At 42.6% G+C, this 23,564-nt stretch overlaps 1 protein-coding gene across 2 annotated transcripts in view; it reads right to left on the reverse strand.

Moving 5' to 3' along the window:
* Nucleotides 1–23,564, reverse strand: part of ZZEF1 (zinc finger ZZ-type and EF-hand domain containing 1) — a 92,466-nt gene that overhangs the window by 42,139 nt on the left and 26,763 nt on the right. The window contains exons 12-26 of one of the 2 annotated variants that reach the window (XM_020882059.2): nt 21,338–21,449; nt 19,632–19,847; nt 17,494–17,594; nt 16,759–16,928; nt 15,810–15,943; nt 12,407–12,474; nt 11,339–11,453; nt 8,786–8,945; nt 7,519–7,640; nt 7,288–7,410; nt 6,241–6,407; nt 6,075–6,156; nt 5,181–5,382; nt 3,684–3,832; nt 1,750–1,990 (exon numbers count right to left, since the gene is read on the reverse strand). In XM_020882059.2, the coding sequence (XP_020737718.2) occupies nt 1,750–1,990; nt 3,684–3,832; nt 5,181–5,382; nt 6,075–6,156; nt 6,241–6,407; nt 7,288–7,410; nt 7,519–7,640; nt 8,786–8,945; nt 11,339–11,453; nt 12,407–12,474; nt 15,810–15,943; nt 16,759–16,928; nt 17,494–17,594; nt 19,632–19,847; nt 21,338–21,449 (2,162 nt within the window). Of the gene's footprint in view, nt 1–1,749; nt 1,991–3,683; nt 3,833–5,180; nt 5,383–6,074; nt 6,157–6,240; nt 6,408–7,287; nt 7,411–7,518; nt 7,641–8,785; nt 8,946–11,338; nt 11,454–12,406; nt 12,478–15,809; nt 15,944–16,758; nt 16,929–17,493; nt 17,595–19,631; nt 19,848–21,337; nt 21,450–23,564 lie in introns of both variants that reach the window. The other variant, XM_070478894.1, reaches the window with a different exon arrangement.

Genomic DNA, 23,564 nt, shown 5'->3' on the forward strand with positions numbered 1-23,564 from the left:
CCTGCCTGCTGCAACTAAGATCTGGCGCAGCCAAATAGATAAATATTAAAACAAATAAATAGCAAAGGATACTATACGAGAACAGGGTGATACTCTCTGTTGACCCAATGTTGATGCAATGAATTTTCTGAATACCTAGAATGTGCCAGGCTCTGTATCGGGTACTGGGAATGTGATGCTGAGAAAAACAAAGATGGCCCCTGCCCTCAAACAGCTTACAGTCTAGTTGAAAATTTCTAACCCAAAGGGTGACAAATTTTTAGACAAAGATAAGCAAGTTAGCAAGACAAGGACCACTCTCAATGTAGATCAGTCTTGAAGAATCCACAAATAGCCCCTTAGAGGCAGGGACAGAAAGGACTGGGACCAATTGTGCCTCCTTCAAAGCAAAAGTGGTAGGTATTCTAGAAACAATTTGTACACAGTGAAATAGTTCTTGTTCCCACACTTGATTGTGTGTATCTCAACAGCAGATAGCTATGAACATGATTGGAAAAAGAGCTGGAGGACCTCTCCCCCAGCCAGAAACCTTCTGTATCTCAGCTTTTTACTCACAAGGCTTTTATCCTTCCACTGACAGCCTGCACAGGTAACAAAGATTATCAAGTTCTCTTGCTACAATTTGACTATGAAAACATACACTGAATTTTTTTTTTTCCCCAAAACCATGATGATGTCAGTTCACCCCCATCCAATAGCAGAGATAACACTCTTCCATGTGACAGCTGTTTCCTTAAGTCACTCATGCTTCGGTGTAATTTTATTTATTTGAGCAGCTTCTTAAAGGAAATATTAAGGCTTGAGCGAGTAATTGAGATGTTTTAGACCTCAGGAAATAAACTCTGCAATGTGAGACACAAAGAACTAAGCAATAAAGGTAGCAGTGCTAATAAAATCCTTAGTAGTAATAATAATAATTAGAACAATAATCAATTATCTACTCTAAGGAAGGAAGCATTTGTTTCTGCTAATTTCATTGGCACCATGGAAAGAACAGACATCCTGCCAAAGTGCTTGGGACAGCCATACCCTGTCTTTACACTGGGTCTGAAATGGTTTTTCCCCTGAAAGACTATGAGTAGGGAGAGGCCCTCCCTCTTTGTGGGTCCCGTTAAGGCTCTAGTCTGCACGTTCTGTAAATACACAGAGATGGTATCCCTAAGAGACGTGAGGAAAAGAAATGGCAACGAGCCAGCTACTGACAAAGGAAGCTGAGCAGGGATTATGCTACCAAGAAGCTGCAAGTCTAAAGATAAGAGTTAATACCTGCATTTCCCTCTTGGTTAGTAGCACGTTCAATTATCAAAACATCTTTGGTTTTGACTGGAATTTCTTAACATGTTAGAGATTATCAACTCTAAACTTTATAGATAAGGATACTCGGGTGCACAAAGGTTATCTGATTAATCTGAAGCTGCACAACTTCTGGTTTGTGAGCTGGAACTACAACCCAAGTTAAGTTTTCTTTCCATTAAACTTCTCAGCAGTCTTCCATGAGAATTCTGGATAAAGACCAATTACCTGTTGATGAGGAAACCCAAGGCTACTTGCTATATATATTGCAATCTGCTGACTATAAATTGGTCACAAATCTCTTGATTGGCACAGCAGGAGTGACAAGATGAAGTCTATAGTTGTAGAAGGATGTTTATGTTCCAAACTATTTTAAAATTTTCACTTAAGAAAAAGCTTTCTTAAAACTTAGCAATTGGCCTTCAGATCAAAAATATTCCCTGTAGTATAAGTTACCATATTTTTGCAGCTTCTCATATAAGTCTGGAGTGCGATACACCAGAGCAGCAAAGGTGGCGTTCACAGCTTGATCAATAGTGGAACCAGCAACTATATCTGTCTTTGGGGCCTGTTTTCTACATGCCTGTATGAATCCTTTGAAAAGTTCTGAATATGGCCCACAGAAGTTCTGGGCAGGATCTGACTGTGCAAAGTCAAGAAGAAATTGATGGCAGGGATCATCAGGGATGTTCTTAACCTGAGAACAACAAAAACAAGAAAAACCATCCTGTTTAACATATTCATTAAAAAAAATTAAGTTTACTGAACGACTACTAGGCCAAAGCAGAAGTATAAAACACAGTGCATACTCTCAGGAAGTTTCAGTCTATTTGGGGGGGGAATCAGACAGACACATGGGTTATTTAAAAAAAAAAAAAAAGGTAAACATAAATAAAACGTTAAAAGCATTTAAACTACCACTACCATAAAGCATAAAGATTATTGAGTGCCAAATGCCTAGAAGGGACACCAATGCTGAGAATTCACAGGAGAGAGCTCCTGGCAGGTTACAGTAATTAAGAAAAGCCTTCTGGAGGGGATGGGTTTTGGTCTGGACCCTGAAGACTGGGCAGGTTTGGCCCTGAGGAACACAACCATTAGCAGAAGTTAAGAGCCAGTGGGGAGACTGACCTGGCCTGAAGTCTCAGCTGGGGAGTGGTGGGAACTAGAGTCAGATAGGTAAGGTGAAAGGAGACTGTAGAGAGCCTTGACTGTCACACTGAGGAGTTTAGACTTCACCCTGTGGGCAATGGGGAGCCATTAATGGTGCTTGGCAGTGGAATGACAAGATAATGCAGTGATTTAAAAAGAAAAAAAACAAACTTGGTAGGTACCAATGTAACAATGCAAGTGCGAGATGAGGGCCTGGATAAAGATGGAGACAGAGAAAACGGAAAGAGATCTCAAGGAAGAATCCACAGGGCTTGCAGTTGACTGGAAGGAAAGGGGAGAACAAGGTGGGGATAAAGGTGATGCTAGGTTACAATGGCTTATGCCTGGGAGAACAATAATGACAGTAACAGGAGCAAACAGTCCGGGGAGACATCCTGGTTTTACACGTCTGAGTTAAAGGGAGTCAGAACACTGAAATGGAAGTACTAACAGGAAGATAGGCATATGTGACTGGAGCCTGGGAGAAGAACCAGGGCTGGAAACTGATTACTTAGGTTTTTTTCACACAGATGTGACGACAGAAGAGAGGAGACAGGATAATGTCTTGGTGGGTTTCAGGAAAGCAGAGAAAGCCTGAATGAAGCCCACTTTTTATAGAAGGAAGAAGACAGGTCAATAAAGGAGGCAGGGGGAGTGGAGACATGTAAGAGAAGACAGTGGACTGCCACGGAATACAAGAAGAAAGGGTCTGAAGGAGCAGAGAAGTTAAGGAAGAGTCCCTGGATCCAGCCACTAATGACTGAAGAACTGGGGTGGGGGAAAGTGGGAAGAAGGGAGAAAAGTGGTAGAACTGAGAGAGGGGGACAGAGAGATGAAAAGATTTAGTGGGCAAACTTGTTTAGTTTATAATATTATAAGCCTAAATAATGTGCTACTGTCTTGTGGAGAACAAGTTAGCATAGCATACACCATCTGTTCTTAAGTGTGACTCAGCAGGCACAGGAAATAAACTCAACTCATTTAAACAAGGCCATCAAGAGAGATTTACTGAGCACCTACTGTATGACCGCTGCAGAGTCTGGCAGCTGATACTTCTGAACACCCGTGACACTGGCCCCTGTGAGGACCCCAATGAACAAGGGATAGTTTCTGCCCTCGAGGAGCTAACAGCTTCGTGCAGGGTGATAAGATACATACACAAATGCTTATAATTTAAAGTAATAAACATTAGTAAACATTTCTCATTCCAAATACAAAGATAAGTGAAAAGTAAATACCTCCTTATTATCCTGGGGTGGGTGAGTGGGCCAGCTTGCTTCTAATCCCAACTCTGGATGTATTTGGTGCCTGAAGACAGGTTTCCACAAGGGGGAGTTTAGGACTAATGCCATTTTTGCCTGAGGTACTGCCATGTTACTGCCTAACTCTGCAAAGAGAAGAGGAAGGTTTATGAGAGTTCTATTTTTCTCTTAATATACTGAGAAACTTTGAACTGATGAAGGAAAGGCTTAAAAAAAAAAAAAACCTGGGCATTAAGACTTGCAGGGAATTTATCCACATTTAGCAGAACCTAATTGTGATCCTTCATAAACACATACCCTGGTGAACCGAAACCATTAGGCAGTCCCGAAAAGCTGCCATTCTGTATGACAGGTTCAGGTACAGGTCCCTCTGAAATAACTAAGTCATGAAGCAAACTGGAAACAGAATGTGAACCATCTCTTGGGTATAACAGGAGACCATAATTTTTAAACTTAAGCTTGTAAAAGGGCTTCCCTGATAGCTCAGTTGGTAAAGAATCCACCTGCAATGCAGGAGATCCCGGTTCGATTCCTGGTCAGGAAGATCCACTGGAGAAGGGATAGGCTACCCACTCCAGTATTCTTGGGCTTCCCCTGTGGCTCAGCTGGTAAAGAACCCGCCTGCAATGCAGGAGACCTGGGTTCAGAAGATCCCCGGGAGAAGGTAAAGGCTCCCCACTCTAGTATTCTGGCCTGGAGAATTCCATGGACTGTATAGTCCATGGGGTCGCAAAGAGTTGGACAGGACTGAGCAACTGAACTGAACTGAAAAGGAATAATAGTAATATAAAAATACCCACCATATACGCGTTTATGAATAAACAAATAAAAAAAGACAAGGTAGAAATAGATTAAAATGTTAATAATAGCCATGTCTGGGTATTAGGATTAAAAATGGCTTTTCCCCTTAGCCTTTTTCCATTATGTAATTTTTTCTACGATCTTTTACTTTAAAAAGGAGAAAAACTCAGGAAATTATACAGGAAAAAAATTACACTAGATAGCTTCATTCTATTTGTTTCATTCATTCTTGGATGAATTTAACACATAAATTGAAGAAATCACTTTAAGGTAAAATCCATGTTCACATATTCACACATATTCACATAAATAGTCACATAATCAGAGAATATACAATTAACTTATTCTGAATTTCTGCCTTCTTGTTGGAGGGTATCAAAACTTAACAAAAAAACTGACAGTGCTGCCAAAACCAGCCCCTCCCTGACTCGTCCTCCACAGACAGGGAAACCACTGTGGCCCTGGTGCTGTGCCCCAGTGCCTGAGTCAAGCAACCTGATGAAACTGGTGTCAAGGGGACATTTTACTTTGGTTGGGTTTCAAGGAAACTGAGAGGGAATTTTATCAGTCCCCTTGCTGTGCCATCATGTGGAGACAACTTACAGGACAGGGGTACCACTTTGCTCTTAGTGTAGCTGTGGCAAGGAGGGAAGGGACAGTTCCAGGACTTACGGTGCACAGACTTGAGCGCCATGCACTGGGAAGCGAGGCGTCCCATCAGCCGGGACACCAGGAGCTGTAAATCCAGCCCCCAAGACACAGCGACATCAGGCAGGCCATAGGCAGTGACGGTGAATTTGTAGCCCCACTCATTGTTGCTGCTATCGGAGTGGAAGAGAAACTGCAGCCGGGGACCAGCCTTAAAGGTCACTTTCTAGAGATAAACAAAGAAGTCATGGGGTCAAACCACATAGAGAAAGCAGCATTTCAGTAAGAAGCATGTTCTTCTTGACTCAAAAAAGTTTAAATTTAAACCTGGCCTATAATTCTCACCATCACGTCTTATCACCCCCTCCGAAAGTACTAACAGAGAAATGAACAACGGAGTGGTGAAACAGAAAATTCACCACTGCACCTCATGAAGAGGCAAAGCTGAAAACTGCTGGTCAGTTTCCTAAATCTCAGATGCCCATCTGCCCACCACTTACTCAGCCAGAGACCATCCTGCCTGCTCCTCTGCTCCCAACCAAGACTGCTGACAGTGAAGCAACACTTTACTTCCCAGCCCCAGAGACCATGTGGCCCTAACTATGAGGGAATCCTGGCTTTCACCACCACGGTTGGGGCCTTCCTGGACCGATCGGCCCTTCTGACTAAGGATAACAATTCGCCATGTACTCTGGACAATGTGATATAGACCAGGACAATGTGATATAGCATGGTTGTACCCCCCAAAAAATTAATTACAAAACAGGTGCTAAACTCTGATATAAACACTTCCTTTTACAAAAGCGTGACATAAGTACTTCCCTTCAAAGACCGTTATCTCTATTATCCCCTGAGGCTGATAAAAGGAGAACCGTTGCAGAAACAGGCCACATATGATTCTCTGGAAACACCACTCACCTTGGGCCACTTGTCAGTGCCAACTTTTGTGTCATACCGTGTTTTCCCACCTCTGGCGTCGGTAAATTCTAGATAATCATACCTGTGAAAGCACAACCTCTATCACTTTCCTTCTCTCATTTTTGATCCATTATTGCTTGGGGAAAAAAGAACAGATGAGCTGTACCTTTTTTCAGTTTCACATCTCTCATCAAATTCCACCTCGAAATAGGTTGCCCCTGGGCTGACAAAGACAGACACCTCATGGCAGTTATTTTCATAGTTGTGGGCAGACTCCTTGGTCCACGTATGCAACACCACAGGGCGTTCCTGCTGCCACGTCTCAACGTCCAGCTAAGCAGACAAACGAGCCAAGAGAGGAGGGTTTTTGTCACTCTACATCCATCCACACACAGGAAGCTGTGCCCTGCATCAGCACCCCTGATGGCAGCCTTTGACACCCCCACACAAGTCACCACATGGGCTAAAACTCCACCTGACGTTCTCATCTATACATATCGACCAAGATTCATTATACGTTTATTCAGCAGAGTAGATATGGAGTTTCTACTGCACTACAGTAACTCCGATTAGCTTTTACTTTTTAATTATGACTATCTGTGAGAACTATTTCTTACAAACCAGTACTAGTGTGAATTTCCAGTGGTTTTAAGACTTGACACCCCTATTTGGCAAACCTGAGCCTATCCTGTCTTCTCCCTCCTTTTTTCAGTCTTTGCTTTTTTTTTCTTTAAAATAGGCCTTTAAATATATGCCCTTTGAATTCCCCAGAGTTGTGAGATCCAAATAAGACACTGAAAAAACTTTGAGTCCTGTCAAGTGGAGTAAGGGAGAAAATGCTTTTAAATAACAAATCCTCTAATTTGCCTTTCAACAACAGATTTTCCCTTCTGGATTTCAATCTGGTTAATCATTTATATGGTTTTTATATAACATCATGTGCCACACAATGATGAAATTAATCTATGTACAGCTTCTTCGGTGTCTCCTGTCTAATGCTGACCACGTCAAATCAACCCAGACTGGCATTTATCCTTGTTGGCAAAACCAACACTGGTAAAGTTAACACTGAAAAAATACTGACAAGACAGAGGGAGCTCCTCCAGAGGCAACTTATTTGTGTAGACCTGTACGGAGTGATCTGTCTCGTGACGCATGGGCACGGTGCTCCTGAGAGGGGCTACAAGGCGCGTTCAAGGCCAGCTCGAGGTACCTTGTTCACCCCTCCATCGGCGTCACTGCAGAGCTCCTTCAGCAGCTCTGTCAGGGTACTGAACTCTCTCAAGAGTGTGCAGTGTGAAATGTCCAGTGTGCAAAAGTCCAGCAGAAAGATCACCTGCAGGAAGATGAACGAAGCACTCAGCGTCCGCCTCGGAGTCAGCCAGGGATGCAGATGACCAACCCCGCCTCCCGCCTCTTACAAACGGCTGCCACTCTGTCTTACCAGCTGGCGAGCTGCCATCGAAAACACCGAGTTACATAATTTTTCTACGATGGCTTTCCCGCTATATTGTGACAAAAGGGATTCCAAAATTACTCTCATGCGTGCCAGAAACTGCCCCACATCTGCCAAAACATAAGGAGAAGAGTTAATAGTTTCTATGGTAGAAACATCACTTGCTTGGTGACCATCAAGGACAGAGCTGGAGAAGGTCACAGGAGCTGTGGAGGGACTTCATCAGAAAGACTGTGAGACCATCAGTGAAAGTCGCTTAGTCGTGTCTGACTCTTTGCAACCCCATGGACTATATAGTCCATGGAATTCTCTAGGCCAGAATACTGCAGTGAGTAGCCTCTTCCTTCTCCAGGAGATCTTCCCAACCCAGGGATTGAACCCAAGCCTCCTGCATTGCAAGCAGATTCTTTACCAGCTGAGCCACAAGGGAAGTCCATGAGACCATCAAGTGTCCTACAAGTGTTTTCCTCTGGGAGGGAAAACCACTGCAAACCTCAGTAGAATTTTACTCTTAAAAGTGAGGGACTTTTTTTTTGTCTTTGCTACTTTTCAATGGGGTGGAGGTATGATTTTTATAAATGAAAGTACATGGCTGATTAAGCCAGTTATTGATCTGCCTTTCTCTTTGTTTACAAAGGGCCTGTCTCCAGGTACACCATTCGACAGGCCAAACTTGAAGAGCCAGGACGCAATACTGTAAGCATTTTTGACACAGCTCCAAGATCAGGTTTGATGGAACTGATTTTTCCACATACAAATTCTCAGAACTTGCTGGGTTTCCAATGATTTTCTGGGGATTTATGGGACATGAATCTGAAAATTTTCAGCATCAGCAAGGATCACAGAAGTGCTCACATGTACCTTAGATTTTGAAAGTTCGAGACTTCCTTTTTTGGATAACTTGATTAAAAGAGGGAGGACACACTTGACTGAAGAGGATGGTACCAACTCAGAGTGCTGTGTGACTGCAGAGGCGATGTTTGGGCTGTGAAATGACGCAGCCCTTCAATAAACACACTTCGGCACACTACCACATTCAGAAAGGAAACTCAGAGCAAAGACATGCTACAGAATTCAATTTTAAGGAAAAAAGAAAAAAAAAAACAACACAACAAGCTGAAGACAGATCTGATTTGTAATAATGAAACGAAAAGCACATACACTCTACAACATGCATGAAATAGTGAGATGAGAGCACACACAGAGCCAAACCCAAACTCCTATCTGTTTTCATGGGTCCTGTATTGACACTTACATCTGTCAGTGAGGTCGGCGGCCAGATCCTTGGCTCCGGAGTCCGAGCTCTTCAGCTGCAGGTAGCACCAGGCGAGCAGGCTGCCCTGGACAGACCAGAACAGGGAGGAGAGCACAGAGCCCGCCTCCCTCTGAGCGCCGTCGACCATCAACAGCTCACACTGCACGGGGGGGGACAAACGGAGAGTGTCTGCAGCACGCAGCCTGCACGCGCTGAGAGCGCAGCTGTCAGAAGTGAGGAGGCTCTAGGCAAGCGGGGAATAGTTATGAGAGAGCTTTCAACCCCAAAGTGACCGAGAAAGATGGCAGCATGGAAACTCCTCTCTTGCCCTCTGGCTTCTCAGACCCTTTACAGACGATTCCGACTCTGTGTGCCACCCCGCTTCTGCCCCTTACGGACCCTACGCCCCAGTTATCTCACCTCTCTCTGTTTCTGTCTCTCCTCCTCTCTCTCATCTTCAAAAATTCCTTTTTTCTCTGGCTCCTTCCTCTGAGCCCTCAATCAAATCTCTCGCATTTTAGGATACATTGCTATATTTAAAACAGATAACCAACAAGGACCTACTATATAGCATATGGAACTTTGCTCAATGTTATGAGAGGGGAGTTTAGGAGAGAATGGATGCATGCATATGTATGGCTGAGTCCTTTTGCTGTTCATGTGAAACTATTCCCAGGTGGTGCTAGTGGTAAACAAACCGCCTGCCAATGCAGGACACATATGAGACATGGGTTCAATCTCTGGGTCAGGAAGAACCCCCGGAGAAGAAAATGGCAACCCACTCCAGTATTCTTGCCTGGAGAATCCCATGGACAGAGGAGCCTGGTGGGTTCCGGTCTATAGGGTCACAAAGAGTCGGACATGACTAAAGTGACTCAGCGCACATGAAACTATTACAGCATTGTCAACCAGCTATACACCAATCCAAACTAAAAAATTAAAAAAAAAAACAACACCCATTTTACAAAACAATTCTTTATCCCTGTATGGCTCTCTAACCATCACCTTTATCCTCCAGTTTCTCCAGAGAATCACCTAAACTCTAGAGATAAATTCTTGTATCTACAAAGCACAAAATATGTTATTTCCATGTAAATGTCCCAAACTGGAAACCACCTAACCATCCCTCCAAAATAAGGTGGATAAATAAATTATAGCAGATGCGTAAGGGGAATATTGTGAACTAGTGAAGGGTGGGGGAGGAGGGTGAGCTGTAGCACATACATCAACATGGATGAATCTCAAAAATGCTGAGTGAAAAAAAACTTGTCCCAGAAGACTGTACACCATATGATTCCATTAAAGCCCAAACCAGGCAGAACAAGCCTGCTAATAAGTAGGGATAACTAGAAATGAAAACAAGGGTATGATGAATATAAACTTTAAAATGGTTCCCTCTGGTGAGGAAGGAAGGTGACCCATGGAAGGGAACAGCGGGTGAGAACGGACTTCATAAATACTGGGAACATTCTGGTTCTTAAAGTAGCCGCTTCTTTATAAATTGTCCATCAACATACATCTTTTTTGTACATGTATTCCATTTGAAAGAGTTGCTCACACCTGCTGTCCCTGCCTTTCCCCTCCCTGTCATTCTTCCCTTTTGGGCCCCACCACTCGCTTATTGGCCCTCAAAGGCACTGGTCACTGCCTAGAGACAGCCTCCTCATTTGACCTAAGTCCTGAAGGCTCTGCTGACTACTGTCCTTGAACTCTCTCCTCGCTCTGCTTCTATCTCTCCTGAATTTCTTCCTGCCGGGCCTTTGTACTCTCCTGGCCACCCTATCTACATAGATGCCTACCGGTGACGAGAGGACACCGACATTCATGGCTCCAACTAGCACTGGGTGGTTAATGATGGCAAATCTCCACTCCCAGCACTGACTCAGCTTGAGTGTTCAACCAGACATGGTCACGGGAAGTCCTGCCTGACCAGAAACCCAACAGGCTCAAAGTCTAGCCATGATCACTCTCCTCTTCAAATACTGGCTCCTCCCCATCTTGTCACTGGTTACACATGCTGTTCTAGCGGGAATACCCCTCTCTCTCTGCCTGGTCAGACGCTATCCGTGGGCTCATGAGGAGCTCTAGTACCACCTCCTCCAAAAAGCCTTTCTCAAGCTTTTCCCCTTCATGTTAAAAAAGAAAAAAATGAAAAAAGTATTTTAAAAATCATTAGCACAGAAAAGAGAACTTCCTTTCAGATTTGATCAGTCTGCAAATCTGCAAAGTAATCATAAATTTTTTAAAAAGTTACACGTGACTTCCCACAGAATTCACACCACAGAAACATGACTCTGTGCTGGGCTTACTGACTGACACCATGGGGAATTTGGTAAATACCCTCCTCTTCTTCAAAGGGAGTCTTCACGGGCACATTCGGGCGCTTACTGCAGGCCAACCACGGCCAGGCAGGGGAGCGCCCCCTCACCTGACTTGGAGCAAAGGCAGACAGGGAACCTCTGTGCTCACAGGCATGGAATTACAGTCACGCCGTAAACGAGGGCTAAAGGGGAAGGAGCCATGACTCCAAGGAAATGGAGTGGTATCGGTTACCTCTCGAGCGGCAACAGACAGCAGGGTGTTCATGACCGCCAGCACTTCGCTGATGTCCATGTTGGCCAGGTCGCCTTTCTCAGGTAACAGCAGAAGGCCGCCAGGATCCTTATCACTGGAAGGACATAAAACAGTCATGACACCTCGTGTCAGGAAGAGGATTTTCATGCTTTCTATCTCAAAAGAGAACCCAGCAAGTTTTCAGTGTCAGTTCTATGGCATGTGAGGGGTTTGAGTCAGAAAAGGGTCAGGGTCCCAGTGGGGTCTGTGCCACTGTCCATCCACAAATCCTTATGTAAGCACAGGCCCATAAATCTTCGAGTCCTTAGAAAAGATGCCAGGGAATAAATATGATTAATAAATCACCTTGGTCACCAATAGGAAATACACCTAATTTCACGACTGCTGACTTGACAATCCAGGCTGAATATTTCCTGCATCTTCAAAGGTTCTTCACATGAGCCCCAGGTCCTTTCATCATTCTTGATACTTGATTCTGAAGACATCTTACAGAGTTCTCTAAGCCTAGTGTCCATACAAGGCACAGTCTACCTGCACACAGCTCAGGCTTTAATCCCCTCCCTTTTCAAGACTTTATACCTCCAATAAGGCAACCTACAGGCCCATAAGCTTCTCTGGTAGTCAAAGCAGGTAGCACATCACTGCTACATCACTCCACATTACTGCTCCCAGCACACTTTTTGCTGAACTACCATTCTGTGCCTCTGCAGTTGGGCTTTCACATATTTGGGCTTTTAGCCCAAACTCCTGTGGCTTCTATTTTTGTCTTCAAAAATTATGTAGAAACTGAAGTGTTCAAGGAGACTCCCAATGAGCTCCACTCTAAATGGTCTTACAGTGACTGGGACTTGGAGCAAGCTTTTGACAAGACTATCGTTCTACCACTATTTTTAGTCACGTCGAAGGCCAGTGATAACTCACTCTAGAAACCTGGCTGAGTGAGGGAAGTACCTGGTTAATCCAGAAGCACCTGAAAGGAAGAGAGAGCTCAGGAAAACAACGTTGCGACGATCGGCAGTATCGGACAATTGAGAATTATAAACTTACCTAAAATATGTGCAGAGAGAGCGGAAAGTGAGCTGCATGGACTGTTTGTGTTCCTGCTCGGTGACATTCTTCTAGAAAACAAGAAACTGCACATTCAGGAAATCTACTCCATGGAAGTTCCAGAGCCCTTGAGCAGAACGAAATACCATGGCCCACTGTTCCCAAACATGACAAACGCTGTGGTTGGCAGACCACCTCATGGGCTGGACTGAGACCTGGCCTAGTGCTAAGAGGGAGCAGAACTCCCTGCCTAAATAAAAGAGGGCAGGCAGGCTTACTTCTCTTCACTGCTGAAGCTGACATATTAAAGCTTTCCTGCAAGAAAGTCTGATGCAAATGTTTAGGAAGGTGACTTCCAAAAGATGTATACTTTTATCACTGGGCATGCCATCCTGAGAAGAGGGGGCAGAGATGGAGAACATTTTTTATGAGCTTCCTATTTTTTTTAAAACAGGATCTAAGCCTTCTCTGTGTAAGTCCAAACAGCCAATGGTGACAGTTACAGAAATCAAACCCCCTGATGAGGCTATGGGTTACTTTGCAGGTGTTTTTTCTCTTCTTAATTCAATAAAAGTATTGAACATCTACTGCTAGCAAGGCACAGGGGACGATTTCCAGAGAATTTAAGACCCAAGGCCCTGCCTGGCACGAGAGGGTGGGAGAGAGAAGATATGGTCACAAAGGACAGCAGTTTAATTCATCTGCATGAGAAGAGGGGAAAAATACAGCCCTCAAGATAGATGGACAAAGGAAAAGTTAATGAGCTGCTCTACTAACAGACAACAATGTCATTCAAAAGGTCACACGTCCTCTTTCTATTTTTCTGTGTGGGACACAAGCTAGCAAAAAAAAAAAAAGTTTGCTCAGCTGCCTGGTAAACACTTCCAGCAAACAAGTGGGACAGAGACTTTCCCACAATCCAATGGGTCATGTCAGCTGATGCTGTCAGAGGTTATACTCACAAAGCGAAAATTGATTCAAAGGGAACCCTCATCCATTATTGGTGGGAATATAACTGGTACAGCCATTATGGAAAACAGTAACAGTTTTTGAAAGTTTTCAAAAAATTAAAAACAGAACTACCACATGATCCAGTAATTCCACTCCTGGTTATTTATCCAGAGAAAACAGAAACACTAATGAGAAAAGATATATGCATCCCAATATTCACTGCTGCATTAGTCATAAAAATTGAGATATGTAAGCAACCTAAGTGCCCATCAATGATCAGATAAAGAAGGTGTGGAATATATATACATATATGTATGTATGAATATTAGCCATAAAATCTTGCATTTGTGACAACATGGATGGACCCAGAGGGTATTATGCTAAGTGAAATGAGTCATACAGAGAAAGACAAATATTGTACAATTTCACTTATATGTGGAATCTTAAAAAAAACACAAAAAACAAATGAACAAAATAATGAAACAGAAACAAAGTTATAGAAACAAAAAACAAACCAGTGGTTCCCAGAGCTGAGAGGGGTGGAATGAGGAAAGAAATAGATGATAGAGACTAAGACTACAGACTTCTAGCTACAGATTAGTCACAGGTATGAAAAGCAGTGTGGGGAATACAGTCAATAACTAAATAATATTCTCATATGGTGACAAGTCATAGCGTGGTGATCATTTTGAAATGTATAGAGATACTGAATCACTATGTTATATAACAGGAAATAATATAGTGTTGTAGGTCGATTATACTTCAAAAACAAAGAGACTCAGAAAAAGAGGTTGGAGGCAGGGATGGGGGGAATTGAATAAAGGTAGTCAAATGGTATGAACTTCCAGTTATGACATAGATAAGTACTGGGGGTGTAGAGTACAACATGACCACTGTGATAGACGCTGTTGTACGTTACATATGAAAGTGGACTAGAGAATAAATCCTAGGAGTTCTCATCACACGGAGAAAAAGTTCTTTCTATTTCCTTGATCTTATATCTATATGAGATGATAGATGTTAATTAAACTTATTGTGATAATTATTTCATGACTTATGTGAGTCAAATCTTTATGCTGTATACCTTAGACTTACACAATGCTGTATGTCAATTATATTTCAGTAAAACTGGAAAAAAAAAACCTGAATCCTCAAGCTGATATGCATGTTTTGTAGACAGCTGAAAACAACAAAAAATCCTCCCTCCTCTCTGAAACCTTCCTCAACCACTTAACAGACTTCTCCTCTAAAATGCCTATTGCAACTTGGGGTCAGTTCTTCCTTGTGGCAGTGTCCCCAACTGTACTGCAGTCATTTGGCAACAGGGACCACATTTTATGTTTCTTTTACTCCCTTTTTTGTTTCTGTAGGGCTTTATGCATCTGATGGGGCACTTCTATTCCATGTGCTAAGTAGCTGTTACATACAGAAATGCCTTTTTAAAATGCTGCATCTTGTCTTCTTCATCAACCCTTCTCAGTAATTCTATTTAGTTGCTTGTTTAAACAGACTAATAATGATTGTATGTTTTATTCTTTGCTATTTTTTAAATTTCTTTTCCTTGTCCTACAGCAGTGGCTAGGCCTTCTAATACTATATCAAGAGAAGCAGTGACAGTAAGCACCCTTGGTTTATACCTCATTTTGAAAGGGATGAGTCAGTAATCCAAAGGCCAGTACATTGATTTTTGTAGGTTTTAGATACATGCCCTCCACCAGATTAGGGGAGTTTGTAAGGGTTTTGTTGTTTTAGTCATCATCAGAATTAAATCTTATTAAAGTATCTTCTGTAGTTGTCAATATGATTTTTTTCCTCTCTGATTTCATTGACTGATTTTCTATTGTTAAACCATCCTTTCATTCCTAGGATAACTCCAACTCAATCATGATTTTGGGTGAGAGGATGCAGCTGAGGATTAAAACTTAGCTGTATTTTCTTTATAGATACAAACTGAAATACTAACGAATAAGTCAGGGATTTACTTTGATATAATGGTGTACAGGGAGAAGTATGCGAGGTATATAATAGGTGAAACAAGTTTAGCTTGAGTTTGTAATTACTGAATCTAGGTGATGAGTACATTTGAGGGGTTGGAAGGACTGATGTGTATTATTCAGTCTAGTTCTCTATTTAGATTTTCCCATAATAAAAAGTTAAAATGTTAAAAAGAACACTTGGTTGTAGGCATGTCATAAAGATGAAGGAGACTAAACCCTCCCCTTGTGATCCAACAGGTTGTGAAATGGAGGTTGGGATTATCTGTCATCCCCATCTTGGGTACAGTACTATGTCCTTAGATACCTGTATCCCACACAAAACTTTGCATACAGCAAGTATTAAATACACCTTTGGGAAACGGAAACTGAGAGGACATCAGAGAAAACAAAAACTACCAGGTTTCATGCCAAGATAGGTCAAGAGTGGGATCTGCACTTTTAACATAAATAATTACCATCATGGTAAAGAGATGATTCCGCCGGGTCTGTCGGTCAGGAAAGAAGATGGCAGCCCCATTGAGAAGGGTGTTCCTGACTTCTTGTTTCAGTATTTCCATGGGCACAGAGTCTCCATCCAACCTATCCACCACTGATAAAAATGAACAATCAGCTTTAATATAGCTCATCTATTCACTTACAATATATATATTTGCTTTAATCCATAAACGCACTATCAGAACAAAGAAATACCTTTGCACAAGCTAGGCAGTGTAAAGGAATTATTTTTTGGTTTGTTTACATTTAACAAAAAAAAGACTCTATGTTCCAGTTTTTCTTTCATTATTTCTCTGTTCTTTTGAGACACAACTTGGCAAAGTATTAAAAATTACTTCAGATGATTGCGTGTCTTACTCTCAATCCATCATTACCATCTCCTCCCTTCAATCCGTCAGCCTTAGCCCTGTGTCTAAGCCGAAGGAAAGACTGAATGTTGTTTTTATTCAGTCACTAAGTCATGTCTGACTCTTTATGACCCCATGGACTGTAGCATGCCAGACTCCTCTGTCCTCCACTATCTCCTGGAATTTGCTCAAATTCATGTCCATTGAGTCTATGAAACTATCTAACCATCTCATTCTCCACTGGAGAAGGAAATGGCAACAACTCCAGTATTCTTGCCTGGAGAACCCCATGAACAGTATGAAAAGGCAAAAAGACTGGACAGTGTGATAATAATTACTATCAGTATAATAGAACTGTATGTCAGAAACCAGGAGGAAGGCATTGAGGAGGACTAAATCCTGAACTCCAAATAATGATTCAAAGAAGATCAAGGAAACTCATTTTCCAAAGACATAAACCTTTTACTGGGTTTGCATGGTCAAAGAATCCCTGGTTCTCTATAGCGAGAGGCCCCGCAGACCACCAGAATAGGGTCACAGTGAAGAGGAACCCCAATCCTACCACTGCACAGGTGTGCATAGAGCTCCTTGGCAGCCTCCACCGGCCTAGGGCGCGGGCTTGGAGCCTTGGTGTCCTCAGCAGCGGCCGGAGCGTCTCCTTGCAGCACGGAGAAGCAGCTCTGGAGGAGCTGCAGAAGCAGAGTTTGGGCACAGACGCACTCTTCCCTGGGGCTACAGAAAGACAAAGACCTTGAGAGAGCAAAAGGGCCAGTTGTTTTTCCCTTGCGGTCCCACAGCTGTCTATGAAGGACTCTCCCCACTAGGCATCAGGCTCAGTAAAAATGCCAACTGAGCAGAAGAAAGGTGGAAAGGAAAGAACAGTGTACGTGGTATGGCATCTGAAGACGCAGACCTTGTCTGACTCTGCCTACTCTGTTGCAAGGAAATGCATTTCTGACTCCGTTTCATCAGCAGTAAAAATGAAGATGTTATAATACTTGACCTGGCTATCACTACAAGGTAATATAAACGGCAAAATGCTTGCAAAAACACTGCTCAAATAAAGCATTTTACAGAAAGGTAAGATATTATTTTCAACAATAACCAAATATTTCAAATCAGAACAAGATAAACTAGTAGGAAGCAAAAAATCCTGGGGGGGGCGGGGAACCCAACTGTTCATTTAGAATAACAAAACTCAGAGTTTTCAGTTGTGCTTATATGACTATCATCTTTACCATCTGAACCACCAGGGAAGCCCCAAGTGACTATCAGCTTGTAACAGATTCCGACTTACTTTTGCTTTAATTTACTATAAAAATTCCAGAAGATTTGCAAGTCAAGACCCGCGAAGTCCAGAAAAGATTTATATTTTAAGCCACTTTCCTTCTGCTGTACCTAAAAAATAATAAAGACCAGAAAAAATAAAACTGAAAAATTCATTTGGAGAAATATTGTAACAGCTCATTTACTTCTCATTATTAAGGGATAAGGTAGCTTCTCCTATGTGTAAAATCCCAACGTAACTGAAGTGACCCTTAAATGACAATCTGTGGATAACTATTTTTGGGTGAAACTATAAAATATGTGTGTGTGTGTGTACACATGCATGTGAGTGTATATATACATGTAACATACACACACACATCCCTGTGAAAGCTCCCTGACTTCACAGATACGACACCTGGGACAGGAGGGAATCTTTACGTGGTGATGACTACTGTCCAGGATCGTACTGCAGCTTGTTTTGATCCTTCCCTGAACACAGCCTGAAAGATCAATCCTGCTGTAAACGCTCTTGCTACATCTATGCATCTCTCTCCCATCTGCTGTTTTCTGCTGTGACAGGAGAGCTCCAAAGACCAAACAATGCACATACAAACTGAGTTATCAGTCTCTGAATGTGCCATGAAGCAGAATGAAGGTGAAGAGTAGACACTGTTGCATCCCACACAAGAGAGGGCTCTATGTGATTCCTGAGACATAAGCCATGTTCTCTATGGTGATGACTGCACAAATCTTTGAGTGGGTTGTCACTGTGTTTGTATTAGCAACTGTAAAAGTCAGTATCGAAAACAAAATGTTCACAGCAGCATTACTGACAACAGCCAAGATGTGGAACCAACCTAACTGTCCGTCAACAGATGAACAGATCAAGAAGATATGGCATACACACACACACACACACACACACACACACACAATGGAATATTAATCAGCCATAAATAGAATGAAATTCTGCCATTTGTAACAACATGGATGGACCTGGAGTGTATTACACTAGTGAAGTAAGACAGAGAAAGACAAATACTGTAAACTTTCACTTATACGTGGAATCTAAAAAATGAAACAAACAAATAATAAAACAGAAACAGATTCACAAATACATAGAACAGAACTAGTTACCAGTGAGAAGAGGAGTGAGAGGAAGGGCAAAATAGGTGAAGGGAATATATGGAATTTAGAAAGATGGTAACGATAACCCTATATGCAAAACAGAAAAAGAGACTCAGATATATAGAACAGACTTGTGGACTCTGGGAGAAGGCGAGGGTGGGATGTTTCAAGAGAACAGCATCGAAACATGTATATTATCTAGGGTGAAACAGATCACCAGCCCAGGTTGGGTGCATGAGACAAGTGCTCGGGCCTGGTGCACTGGGAAGACCCAGAGGGATAGGGTGGAGAGGGAGGTGGGAGGGGGGACCGGGATGGGGAATACATGTAAATCCATGGCTAATTCATTTCAATGTATGACAAAAACCACTGCAATGATGTAAAGTAATTAGCCTCCAACTAATAAAAATAAATGGAAAAAAAAAATTAAAAAAAAAATAGGTGAAGGGGATTAAGAGGTACAAACTATCAGGTATAACATCAATTTTAAGTTATAAAAATATAATGTACAGCAAGGAATATAGTCAATATTTTATAGTAACTTTGCATGAAGTGTAATCTATAAAAATATCAAATTACTATGTTGTACACCTAAAGCTAATACTACAAGTCAACTACATTTCAACTTTTTAAAAATCCTGTTATTATTTTCAGAGTTAAAATAAAGAGGCAGAACTCACCTACACTTCAGGAGTACTCTAGGACTTAGAGAAGACATAAATCCCATAAATGTGCTCTGGCTCCCCAGTGACCCCTGGCAATCCCAGCTGGGCATCTTTAAGATCTCTGTGCAAGTCTATTCCAGGAAACCTCAAGATGGTGATCACAGGCCACTCGTCTTCCACTTACTGATGCCATCAATGCCCCACACTGTGCTCCCCTTAAATTCCCAACATCATCACAGCAGTGATGCCTGCCATCCTCATTCAAACTGCATGGCCTCAGCAGGGCCAGGTTTTATGGGATGGTATTCCTTCCCCCAAACTCATCATTTACTTTTCCCAAGGGAACAAAGTTTAACAACTGAGGAAACACTACCAGGTCGTGGGCAAGCTGCTGGATGAACTGAAGGGTCTTGAGGAGCAGTGTGGCCCCACAGACGCTCTCCTCCGTGCCCCTTCTGCAGTGAGCACAGACGATGCTCTGTTCCGCTCCTGCTCTCGCAGGCCGGAGGTACCCACTGATGCTCAAGCCTTGCACTCCCAAGCGCTCTGCCGACTCCTGGCGAGTGCAGAGGAACTTCACCATCAAATACTGGAAAGAACAAGAGAGACATGATGAGAAGGACTCAGAAGCTCCGGGTACTGATGAAAGGGAGGTGAAGGTTACTCTGGGCAGGTCTCCCTGTGACTTTCATGATTAATGAGGCCCCACAACGCCTAGCACGGGGGACACAAAGTATAAGTGTAAAATCAACAGCAAACAGGAAAGAGACAGTACAAATGCTGGAATCAGGTTCTGGGAAAGATCACAATAAGAGAATGGCATTACCCCCTCTTCAAGGCAAAAACAGAGTAAGACAGGATAAATAAGGGAAAGATGTCTGCTCTGTGGCGCAGTCACTTGGGTTTCTTGTTTGAAGCTTTCTCTTTTTTAAATGAGGGCCATTTTTAAAGTCTTTATTGAACTGTTATAATACTGCTTCTGTTTTTGTTTTTTTCTTAGCCAAGAGGCATGCAGCATCTTAGCTCCCCAACCAGGGATTGAACCTGCAAACCCTGCATTGGCAGGTGAAATCTTAACCGCTGGACCGCCAGGGAAGTCCCAGCACAGTTGTTTTGAAACAGAAAACAGCTGTATAGTGAAAACAGTCAATGACTGCCCTAAGAAGACCATCTCAAAACCCTCCAGTTACATGTAACCTATGTGCTGGGAGCCCAGGACACAGCCTTGTCTTCGCAGAGCTAAAGTCATTTTCAAAGCCCAACGTCTATGCACACTCTCTGCAGTGAAAGCTCCTTTGTTGAGGATCTTTCAGAATCCATTACTCAGTTGCATAAATATTTACTGAGCAGCTACTATGTATATATCCTAAAGATAATTCTTATTTCTTTTATTTGAGCTTCTTACTAAGATTTACAATGGCGGTTACAAAAAATTAAGTCGTCAGATAATCACTGTTTCTTTCACAGCTACAGTAAGAAATCTCTCTTGCACTTATGCCTGTGGACTTAACTGTTCCCTAAGCCTGAGATGCCCTTCTCCACACCTCTAAGCCTGGCTAAAGAAGGCAGCTTAATCAACTTTCAACACTTGGCATCACACCAACTTTCCTGGGAAGCCTTCCCTGGTGAATTCCAGACTGGGTAAATATTTTCCTCTGGGCTACAACACCCTGTATGTCTCTTTATCAGCCCAATCACAGTGTTTCATATATCCACGACTCGCACTAGACTCTGAATTCCTTGAGGGTCACAATCATGTCTGATTCACCTCCAGGGTACCAGTGCTGGCAAAGGTCTGGCACACAATGACCATTCAATAAATACTTATAAAACAAAAGGAGGGGATGGGACTTCCTGGTAGTCCAGTGGCTAAGACTCTGTGCTCCCAATGCAGGGGGTGCAGGTTCGATCCTTAGTCAGGGAACTAGATCCTACATGCCACAACTCAAAGATCCTGCACGCTGCAACTAAGACCTGGCCCAGCCAAATGAATAAATATCTAAAGGAAAAAAAAAAAAACAGACAAAAGGAGGGGAGGAGTGAGGAGACACGTGAAGGCCACAACTCACTGATGCTTACTTTGGCAACTCTGCACTGCTGCAACTTGACATCTGCTTCATCCCACTCTTCTTCCAGCTCAAACCAGCCAATGGGATCATCTTCGCCAAGGATATCAGATGAGCAACCGATTCTGTAAACACAAGGTACTCCTAAAACATTCTCCTATTTTTCAACTTCTCAAGAGTCTAACAAATAAGGCACCACTTACATGGCATTTGGGCTTCCCTTGTGGCTCAGCTGGTAAAGAATCTGCCTGTAGTGCAGGAGACCTGGGTTTGATCCCTGGGTTGGGAAGATCCCCTGGAGAAGGGAAAGGCTACCCACTCCAGTATTCTGGCCTGGAGAATTCCATGGATTATACAGTCCATGGGGTCACAAAGAGTCGGACACGACTGAGCGACTTTCACTTCACTTTCACTTTACATGGCATTTAACTTGTTTAGATGGCCTGTCTGTTAACAACTGAGGTTGGGGTGCGCCACTTGGTGCCTGAGTATACAAGGGAAGTGGTGGTAACTTCCTCCCCACTTCTCAGCCTCCTCATCTGAACGATTAGGCCCAAATATGACCTGAGAATTCAGGAGAAAGTTTGCTTCTCTGGATAACTGGATTATCTGAAGAATGAGACCTGAAGTTAAGGTATCTAAGATGAGCTACTCAGGAATAAAATCCAATGCAACAGCTGGTATGTGTTTCTGGAAAGAGTCAAAGGAGAGGCAGGTTCAGTTTTCTTTCCCCAGGACTGGCTAAAATATCCACGACTGGCCTGAGGTTTATACTTGCAACAGCTGAAGGGTAAAAGCTGGGGAGCTTTCAGATCCTGGCGCTCCAAAAAAGGAAAACTTCAGCCTTCACAGGCCTCAGGATTTTTTCTTATTCCTTAAGAAGTCCTTACAGGAAAGCATTTCAACCCAAAAGCTGAAGAAGCACAACTGTGTGCCATTTCTTTTAAAAAACTGGATACATGAATGGTACTTCCTTTTTAGGAATTAAATAAATGAGAAGGAGAAAATGGCAGTCTTTTCAAGTAACATTCCTAAAACTTTATTTAGTCTGTGCTACAGCTAACAAGCTAGCCAACACATGCGTAATTCTATATGGATTAAGATAAGCAAACACAGGCATTTACAACAACAGCAAGGAAAAAAACAAAGGACCCAGAAGAAGTTCTATAACAGAGAAAAAACATTCTCTTCTGACCATAAGTCATTCTAAGCATGAAACATTCATGACATAGTTAAGCCTAAAATCGGCGGTATTCCAGCTAAGCCCAAAATCGTGTCAATGACTCTTATCAGTATTGAGTGTTTGAGGACTTTTTAATCCACTTTGGGAGTCATCAAGGTAATCTCTGAGATATAAAGAGCTGGCAGGGTGTCAGAGAGGGGGAGAAGCAACCTTGCTTACTATATCAAGTCATAAGCAGGGTGGAAAACACAGAGCTGAATATGTACAGTCCTTAAGTATGTATAGCAACCCCAAAGCATACTGACTAACTGACATCTGACAAGAGGGCAGGGAAATAAAAAGGGCAAGAAGACAGACACATGTCTTGTTAACATTTTGATCTCCAAACTGGAGAGGGACCGATAGTATGTAGGCCAAGTAAATGAGGATTTCAGAGTAGCTCAGGCTGGAACCAGGAGCTAAAATCAGCAAGGGACTAGTGAATAAACTTGTATTTAGGTTAAAAAAAAAATCCTATATAAGATGTGGAAGATCCTGTTTAACAGCAGGTTTAGCGAAGAAGACCTATATTAATATGTACCAGGAGTGGGACACAGCTACTTAAAAACAGTGTAATCTCTGATCATTATTTTAAAAGAAAGCATTTTTTAAAAAGCATGTATGCATGATGGGAGAGAGATGTTTCATTTGGAGGGCTGGAATTAAGACCACTGAGTTGAGATTACAGCTATAAGATTTCAATCGAATGAGTCCTCATCACTGAGATGCAGAGAGTGCTCCATCACTAAGGATATTCCAGGGGGGCTGAATAAGCATTTGTCAGAGATGCCACCACAGGAAGCCCAGAGGAGAGAGGAAGTTTGTCTAGAACCTTGCTATTTCACGTGTGATCCACGGACAGGGAGCACCAGAGTTGCCTGGGAGCTTGTTAGAAATGAAGGTCTCAGGCCCCATGCAGAACCACTGAATCAGAATCCACATTTGACACAATTCTCAGTGGTTTGTAAGTCCATGAAAGCCCAGTAGAGTACTGTGTGTTAGTCACTCAGTCGTGTCT

The sequence above is a fragment of the Odocoileus virginianus genome, chromosome 17, assembly GCF_023699985.2.
Source record: "Odocoileus virginianus isolate 20LAN1187 ecotype Illinois chromosome 17, Ovbor_1.2, whole genome shotgun sequence".
Lineage (NCBI taxonomy): Eukaryota > Metazoa > Chordata > Mammalia > Artiodactyla > Cervidae > Odocoileus > Odocoileus virginianus.